This window comes from Alosa sapidissima, chromosome 12 (assembly GCF_018492685.1).
Source record: "Alosa sapidissima isolate fAloSap1 chromosome 12, fAloSap1.pri, whole genome shotgun sequence".
NCBI lineage: Eukaryota > Metazoa > Chordata > Actinopteri > Clupeiformes > Clupeidae > Alosa > Alosa sapidissima.
In genome coordinates, this window is record NC_055968.1 from 17,224,272 (window position 1) to 17,233,693 (window position 9,422).

Genomic DNA, 9,422 nt, shown 5'->3' on the forward strand with positions numbered 1-9,422 from the left:
TGTTACAGATTTGCTATGATTTAATAATTCTGTTCTAATGTGGTTAAAAGTAACTACTTTGTGTGTGTGTGTGTGTGTGTGTGTGTGTGTGTGTGTGTGTGTGTGTGTGTGTGTGTGTCTGCATTTCTCTCTGCTTCTTCAGTATATGGGCTGCATTGAGGTCCAGAAGTCAATGCGCTCCCTGGATTTCAACACGCGGACCCAGGTGACCAGGTAATGTGTGTGTGTGTGTGTGTGTGTGTGTGTGTGTGTGTGTGTGTGTGTGTGTGTGTGTGTGTGTGTGTGTGTGTGTGCGTGCGTGCGTGCGTGCGTGTGTGTGTATGTTTTTGGATAATTTAGGGTTAACGGGGAGATAAATGGCCTGCCATTGTGCCTGGGAGAGAGCAGTGAAGACTGAGTGTGTAAAGTCAGTGAGAGACAAAGAGAGATCTCTTTGTATGTGTTTCTCTGTTTATCTCTCCATCTTTGTATCTGTTTGTGTGTGTGTGTGTGTGTGTGTGTGTGTGTGTGTGTGTGTGTGTGTGTGTGTGTGAGCATGCGCAAGGGTGTGAGAGTGAAGCCATGGAGGTGGGACCAGGTGCCCCAGTGGGAACAGTGCCCACCCCCTAATCCCACCCCCCGATCGATTAGCAGTAATCTGACCCTCTCTCTCGCACACACACACACACACACAAGTGCTGGCTGGAGAGAGAGCATGTGTGTGTATGTGTGTGTGCCTGTCTCTCTCTGTGTGTGTGTGTGTGTGTGTGTGTGTGTGTATGTGAGAGAGTGATAGTGAGATGTATAATTTATGATGGAAGGTAATGATGGGAGAGAGGAGCTGCGGTCTGGAATGATGCATGCTGGGAGATTACTGGGGAGCGTTAGAGAGGAGATGCACTCCAAACAGACTCGCCGGAATCGCCAGGGGAGAGCGGCCGCCTCAACTCAACCACTTTAGAAGGCTTACAAACAAGCGTCATGATATTATGGGAACCGAGAACTCATAAAACAACTGGGAAGTCACTGATATTCTCAATTTAGAAAGTCGTTTCGGGAACGTGATTGATAGTTTTGTTTGGGTGGCTAGGGTCAGCATTGTTTTGTGTTTGGTCTCATGGATATTTTAAAAGTGGCGCTGAGATATAGGTCTTGGAGGACTAGGTTAGGACACATTAGTCACTGATATGCTGGAGCCTGCAAAATGTGCAGCAAGATTAGAATTACAACATGTGTAAACATAAACATGCCAACAAGCAAATCAAATTGACATCAAAACAGGCAGAACTATGCTTGTGTGCAGTGTGGAATGTGTGCTGTCCTTCATTCTCTGACTTACCCTCTCTGCTTGTCTCTCCATGTCTCCATCAGACACACACAGACACAGACAGACACAGACACAGACACAGACACAGACACAGACACAGACACACACACACACACACACACACACACACACACACACACACACACACACACACACACACACACACACACACACACACAGACTCATCTGTGGCTATAAATACTGTATTAATCGGGTGTTGTATGTCATCAAGCGATAAGAGTTAGTTTTTGACAAAATCCCCCAAAGTCCTTGACAGACACAGCTGCTCCAGTTGAATTATTTATCTGCTATATGATATCGGCTCAGGCCATGACACTCCGTCAACCCCTGTGCCCTCTGTCACCTTTGTCCCCTGGCCACCACTGCCCCCCAGTTCACATTGTCCCCCAGTCTCCTCTGCCCCCCAGTTCACATTGTCCCCCAGTCTCCTCTGCCCCCCGCAGGCCTAGTTTCCCACCATGGTTCCATCTGGTCTTGTTGTCTCCCCCTTTTCCTCTGTCAATGCTAAAAAAAGAAACTACAGCCATTTTAAGATCATGAGATCAAGAGTGCTCAGGTCACAGTGTGATATATAGTTCTCTCTCTCTTTCTCTTTCTCCTCTCTCTCTCTCTCTCTCTCTCTCTCTCTCTCTCTCTCTCTCTCTCTTTCTCTTAAAAAATCCATATCTATCCATCTTTCTAAATAGGGAGGCCATCAACAGGTTATGTGAAGCAGTGCCTGGGGGAAAGGGTGCCTGGAAAAGGAAGGTGAGTTTGAGATGATCCCTAGTAATCTGGGATGGGTTGTTCTGTTCCAGTCTGTTCAAGTATTGTCCAAATCCCAATGTGTGTGTGTCCTTGTGTCTGTCCCATAGACAGCAAACAAGGCTCTGCAGTCCATCATGGGGAAAAGTAACCTGCGTTTTGCTGGCATGAGCATTGCTGTCAACATCTCCATAGAGGGCCTCAGCCTCGTCATCCCAACCTCACGGCAGGTGGGTCCCTCTGGGTGGGCACGGGACCCGGGTTTAGCTCTCTTTGTCTCCTTCCTTCTTCCTTGACGTCCTTTTTTTACCTATGTAGTATGTGTGTCCAACAGCATTTTGCCATTCCCCCACTGTCCTTTTTCCATTAATGGCATCCTCCTTTTACATTTTCCCTTTTTTAGAACATTGTTTTTTTTTTTAAAATATAGAATAAAAGAAACACCACTAAATTCGACTCTGATCGTGTCCCACTCAGTATCAGTGTGCAGGTGAACCCCTGTGTCCTTGTGGGTCATATTTGATACTGCAGATTATATTTCCACTCTGACTGATGTGGATATCTCTCTCACCATCTCTCTCTCTTTCCTTCCCTGTTTCAGGTGATTGCGCATCACCCCATGCAGTCCATTTCCTTTGCATCCGGAGGTGACACGGTGAGATTTCACACCTTTCACACTCGTAATAAGGTCCTTGCTGTATCCGCTTGTTACTGATGAAATCAAAAATGTTCCTTTTAGGATACACCAGATTACGTCGCTTATGTGGCCAAAGACCCTGTCAATCAAAGAGGTACAGTCACTCTCGATCAGTCACTCAGATAAATACAGTCATACTTATATAACAAACACATACTTGTAAATGCAATCAAATATCCATGTTAAATATGTAAAATATCCAGTATTATTAGTTAAACTGATATTGATGCAAATGTGGCATATTATAATCATATTATATACAGTTGAGTTGACTAAATAACATACATGGAACTAGATATGCATGAAAGATGGAAATGCACAGATGGAAAAGATTTCTTTGTAACTGTGATGTTTATCTTTGATGTGTTTGGCTGTGTGACTGTTTATGTGTGAGAGATGAAATTAGGTGTTATGGTAGGTGTGTGTGTGTGTGTGCGCGGGCGGGCAGGCAGGCAGGCAGGCACATGCATATGTGTGTGTGTGTGTCTGTGTGTGCATGTGTGCTTTGAGCTCATGGCCTTTCTCTCTCAGCATGTCACATTCTGGAGTGCTGTGACGGACTGGCTCAGAGCGTCATCAGCACCATCGGCCAGGCCTTTGAGCTGCAGTTCAAACAGTACCTACACAGCCCCCCCAAAGCCATTCACACCGCAGAGAGGTGAGAACACACATACACATCTACACTTACACACATTGCATATAACTTCAAATGCTTTTAAAAACTTGTACGTATATTGGCAGAATGTGAGAAACATCTGTAAAATGGTTTCATGGGCAACAACAGAGAAAGGGCTCCCTCTTCCTCAACTTAAGTAGCCACTGGTTGATATAAAATGTTATTGTGTTTTATCAGTTTGCATACTCACTCATAATGGTCTTCCCATGTACAAGAAATTTTAAATATCAGTACAACAGGATGTTGTGAAGGTTAGATTAAGGTTCAGTTAAATGTTTGACGTGTTTTTTTATTGAAATGCTTTCCACAAATCGAAAGAACAACCCACACACACACACACACACACACACACACACACACACACACACACACACACACAAGCTGCTTTCAGACCTACGTGTAAGACTGGAGGTTCTGCGGTTAGCCATATATTGGACATGTTGGACAACATAACTGGTCATTTGGAAGTCCGAACTTAGCCGGCTGTTCTACCGCTCCCCTCCTAGTATTTCAGATGGACATTATGAAAATGAGCTTGTGCGTGTTCAACCACGTCCAACCTATTCAACCACACGGAGATTCTGTTCATGTGCGTGTGTGTCGTTCACCTGAATCACCTGAAGGGTCGGACCTCCGTTTGACAAAGCTCCGCATATACTGAGGGAGAGAGAGAGAGAGATATGACCCTCACATTAACGTCACAATATGGTGCATCTACAATTACAACATAGTGTATGTGCCCTTACTCCCCGATGTAATACCATCCCCTTAGATGCGCAACAGATGCAATCAGAAGCATTACACATGCACAGTGTAGACTCACACTGGAGCACAAGTGTTGCAGAGTTCACACTTTGCTGAACAAAAGCATTGTTGTGCAAGAGTGTGAACTTACCTCATTTCTGGCAGCACTGTGAGATGGGTGTTAACTCACAGTCTGTTCTCTGTGAGAAGTGTGTCTCCATACTGTATACATGCGTGTGTGTGTGTGTGTGTGTGTGTGTGTGTGTGTGTGTGTGTGTGTGTGTGTGTGTGTGTGTGTGTGTGTGTGTGTGTGTGTGTTTGTGCGTGTGTGTGTTTGCGCGTGCGTGTGTGTGCATATGCATTCATGTATGTGTGTGTAAGAGAGATAGAGAAGGAGGGAGAAAGTGTGTGTGTGTGTGTGTGTGTGTGTGTGTGTGTGTGTGTGTGTGTGTGTGTAGGCTCACAGAGGGAAGATGATCCTCTGTGTTCAGATTTCAGGGCATGGTCCTATTCTCATCTGAACTGATAGTGATCTCTAAGTCCCACATACAGACAGTCTATACGGCGTACACAGATTATAGATAAGATGTTTCTCAGTAGATCATGGTCGCAGTCATGACCGATTTTTCTGTCTCCGAGACTTCCTCATTCTGCCTTTTGGCACAGAAAGTATGTACCCTAATTGCATTTTATGTCTCAGACACACACACACACGCACACAAAGACAGACACACACACAGTCATGGGAGGGTTCAGTTACTGACCCTTTTGTTGCTTCTATGATGTGTTCTCCAGAGTCATCCGCACTGAGGAGTCTGCGTGGGGTGATGACGAGGAGACGTCGGAGCACGACTACTACAACAGCATCCCCGGAAAGGAGCCGCCACTGGGGGGCGTAGTGGACTCCAGGCTCCGCCACACCCCAAGCCACGTTCAGAACAGAACATCACAGGTCCATCTCCAATGCTGTTTTTCTGTATTTATGTGTTTGTTTGTTTGTTTGTTTGTCTATGTGTTTGTTTGTTTGTTGGTCCCTCTACTGCGCCATTTTGTCATGCTGAGGGATTTAGTCACATACAGCATTACTAGGGACATTTAACCAGCGAAAAACAACTTTTTTCATCTTCCTATAAATGATAACATGTATGTGCTGAAATGTATGTTGTAAGGCATACAGACATATGGGCTTTTGGATAGAAATGAACACAGTGATCAACCACTATAATTATAACTGTGAGCTTTATTGGGGCATCAGAGGGACGGCAGTTTTGCTGTACCCTGCAATAAAATTGCCCAGCGTGGACGGCTTAATGAACGTGAACTTGTTAACCTCCCTCCATCGACCCTTAATTATTGAGCTGCCAACTTGATGACATTGTCCTCTCCTCTGCGCGTCTGAGGGCGTGAGCCGAGAGCAGCAGTGGCTGTGGTGTCCCTCGTCTTGGACTCAGTGACACTCGACAGCGACGTGCCTCCTCCCTGCTAAGAAGCGAAAACAATGCAGTGCCCAGACGATGTCCACATTGCCTTCCCTCCCACCATTGCCCGTCGTGGGTTGTGTCAGGCAGGGCGCTTTAATAACCTCCTACTTATCTGGCCTGACATTTCACTCCCGCTTATTCAAACTGATGTGGTGATTATGCGAGGCTTAGTTACGGGAGCTGCTGGAGATGGGCGGCCGAGGTTGGGAATGACCTTCCACAGAGCCTGCCGCCGCGGCTGCTGCAGTAATAATGCCCCGGCTAATGTGATTTGGCCCTCTGCTCCCTCTCTCCTCTCCTCTCCTCTCCTCTCCTCTCCTCAGATGGGCTCCCCGGGCAGGAGAGACACCGCCGTCGCCGCTGCCTCCTCCTGCTCCTCCTCCTCCACCACCTCCTCCCTCCCTGCATCGCAAATCTGTAGTGAACTGCACTGGGATACAGAGACCAACGGCGGCTCAGGTGAGACACCTGCTGGTGGAAGCAAGAAGTGGCCTGTGGACAGGTCAGGGGGAAGCCACCACATTTCATAACATTTCTTCCAAGTCTACATGTGCCATATCTGCCACTCTCTGTATGTCATGAAATAGTTGTAGAACTCTCAACCATTCTCTCAACCAACAATAGAGCAAAATATGATGGTAGGACTGTAATGGGAAGCTCCACAACCTATGCACAAGAGCACTAGAAAATGAAGGCTTTTATGGCCTTTATGGCTTTTGTCTTTCTATGTTATGCCATCTTGGTCTTTGAAACAATGCAGAGCAACAAAGCACATTAAATGACATTATAAAATATTTGTACATGTTTGCTTGCACCACTTGCTGAGGTGTGTTTGGTAGGGACTTTAAACGTCTTCTTTTGGGCTTCAGGGTTAACGTCAGACGGGTACCTGCGAGCTGATGGCCACCCCCCTGGAAGTCGGGACTACGAGGAGCACCTGTATGTCAACACCCAGAACCTGGACAACCTGGAGAACGCAGCCAATGGTGGGAGAGGGGTCCGGGGACCAGAGAGCCCCAAGAAAGATATTTTTGATATGAGTGAGTCCACAGGCCACAAGGGATTATGGGCGTCTGAGTTTTTGAGTCTATAGGTGTTTAGTAAATTCTTTAGAATACTCTCTTAAGCTCTAAATAAGAAATAGGAATAATGAAGTATTTGTAAATAAATATATATAATAAATAAATAAATCTACATAAAAAAACTCTAAACACCATCTCATAAAGCCATAACGTCTAAGTTCTTTGTTAGTTTCTAGGTTGTTTTAAGTGTAAAGAGTATCCACTGCAATAAATGTAAAGATTTAGGTGTAAAGATAACGCATGTGAAAGCCTGATGTCTGTGCTGCCCCTCAGGGCCGTTTGAGGACGCGTTGCGTATGCACGAGGCGGCGGGCGTGTGCGTGTTGGAGGATTGCTGGCCCAGCCCACCACGTCGCCGCGCCCCTGTGGCGCCCACCGAGGAGCAGCTGCGCAAGGAGGCCTGGTACCACGGGCGCATGAGCCGCCGCGACGCCGAGAGGCTGCTGGTGCGCGACGGCGACTTCCTGGTGCGCGACAGCGCCACCAACCCAGGCCAGTACGTGCTGACGGGCATGCACTGCGGTCTGCCCAAGCATCTGCTGCTGGTCGACCCGGAGGGAGTGGTGAGTTATTATGACCTCAGAGTCTTTTTTTTTTCTTTTTCGGTTGTTCCAGTCTTCAGTTTAATCTCCGGATCTCACTGCTGATGTAATTTATTATAAATGGGATTTATTTTGAAAGATAAGGTCACTGGGAAAGAAGCACATGCTTTGTAATGTTCTCCTTAAATTCCCAGTATTATTACAGAACAAACAGATTAACTGCAGTAAATGGCTGACAGCACTGGAACATGTCCAAACTCTATCTTAATCAACCCCCTAACCATGTTACTTTGGTCAAAAACAGGAGAACAAAGAGCCCCGGTGGTCTGTATTTACGGATATGTTTTCATTCTGTCTGCTGCTTGGCTCTGCAGGTCCGCACCAAAGATATGCTGTTCGAGAGCATCAGTCACCTAATCAACTACCACCTCCGCAACGAGCTGCCCATCGTGGCGGCCGAGAGCGAGCTGCACCTGCAGCAGGTGGTCTGTCGCAAGCTGTGACCACCACCCCACACGCCACGCCACACCCATCTCACACAGGTGAAGGGACAACACATACCAGCACACACAGCAGTCTACTCAAAGATAAAGCTGTTGAGAATGTCATCATAATTATTTCACCCTTTTTTCATTCAGAAGGCTCATGGTCAGATCAGGCTATTTCCATGCATATCACTGATTGGAAGTCACCAATAAATCAAAATATAAAGGATGCTGCTATTAGAAATTACCCTACTTTCTAAAACACGTCAATAAAATATAATGTGAGACCTCAGGTCAGACCACAGTAAATCAATAATGTAATTATTTGCGAGGAAATGTTATTGCAAAATCATGTTGAGTAGGAAATATTAAAATGAAATACCAATATTATACCACACTGGAATTAATTGTTTTTGTTCCTGTCTGTAGGTGACAGACGTCCACTCCTCCCAGTGTCTGTGAGAAGCTCCTCGTCCTAAACAGAGACTCTTTGCCTGCAAAGGCTTAACACATACACACACACACACACACACACACACACACACACAGTACCTCAGCATGGCCTCGTTATAGGCTAACAAGTGCTGTGATGACCCATGGCCCTGTGTCTGCCTCTAATAGAACAGTGAGACAAGAGGGGGGCAGATAGTGCCCCTTAATCAGACACACACACACACACACACACACACACACACACACACACACACACACACACACACACACACACACACACACACTTGGCTAAATATCTGACTGATACCTGGTTGTTACTAACTAACTCACTGAAGGTTACTTGGAAATATGAAAAAAGTCTGTTTCTGGAAATATAAAATCTGTTCCTAGAAATGTCCAAAATAATTTCATTCATTTGTCAAGGCTTTTTCCCATGACCAGAGAGATTCCATAGTGTAATTAAATCATTAAGTCAATGGTAATATGTGATGGCTATCATGGTAGCTGCCTAGTGCCATGAAAATCAACGGATTGATGGACATGACATCAATCAGTGATCAAGAGACGCATTCTTGATGTTATTTTTGCTGGATGCACAGTACTTCTACAAAAAGTCTATCCACATTAAACCATCTCAGGATGCTGGCTTTAAGTTGGTTTGAGCCTCTTGGTTAGCTGAACATGTTTAATTTATTACAGAGCGGAATTTTCCGTTATATTAGAACAAAATGATATTTTATGTTATTAAATCCATCCTGTGTTATCACTGAATCACTTCTGATATCTTCAGTCTCAGGACCAGACAATGGATAAAGTCTTTCTATTATAATTTAATGATTTCTCTCTAGAAAAACTTGTCACCGTTCTGCTGCAGTCGTTCTAACTACCAGAGAGCACAATCATATATGTAACCGATCGGAAACATCAAAAGGACATTACGGATGTTTTCATCTGGAAGCTCTAGCTACTCCCACTTCCTGTTCACACCCTTCGGTAAAGTTCAGCTCGTCGTGCTGGTACCCCAGATGGCCCGGCTTTCCTGTCACAGACAGGGCATCTTGTACTTGGTTTAACCCTTTCTGGTACCTCAGCTAATCTATTGCAATGCGGTGGTTCAGACAGTATGACACCACCTGCTTGTCTCTAACTACCAATAAGTGCTATACTCAGCCATGCCCAGTGTTCCTAATG

At 45.6% G+C, this 9,422-nt stretch overlaps 1 protein-coding gene across 4 annotated transcripts in view; it reads left to right on the top strand.

Moving 5' to 3' along the window:
- Positions 1-9,422, top strand: part of shc2 (SHC (Src homology 2 domain containing) transforming protein 2) — a 31,340-nt gene that overhangs the window by 9,718 nt on the left and 12,200 nt on the right. For 3 of the 4 annotated variants that reach the window (XM_042056416.1, XM_042056418.1, XM_042056417.1), the window contains exons 4-15: positions 143-213; positions 2,014-2,074; positions 2,182-2,301; positions 2,673-2,726; positions 2,811-2,862; positions 3,300-3,426; positions 4,984-5,140; positions 5,993-6,128; positions 6,539-6,709; positions 7,025-7,314; positions 7,668-7,835; positions 8,208-9,142. In XM_042056416.1, coding sequence (XP_041912350.1) covers positions 143-213; positions 2,014-2,074; positions 2,182-2,301; positions 2,673-2,726; positions 2,811-2,862; positions 3,300-3,426; positions 4,984-5,140; positions 5,993-6,128; positions 6,539-6,709; positions 7,025-7,314; positions 7,668-7,796 — 1,368 coding nt within the window. In that variant the 3' untranslated portion in view covers positions 7,797-7,835; positions 8,208-9,142. Of the gene's footprint in view, positions 1-142; positions 214-2,013; positions 2,075-2,181; positions 2,302-2,672; positions 2,727-2,810; positions 2,863-3,299; positions 3,427-4,983; positions 5,141-5,992; positions 6,129-6,538; positions 6,710-7,024; positions 7,315-7,667; positions 7,836-8,207; positions 9,143-9,422 lie in introns of those variants that run through there. The other variant, XR_006021042.1, reaches the window with a different exon arrangement.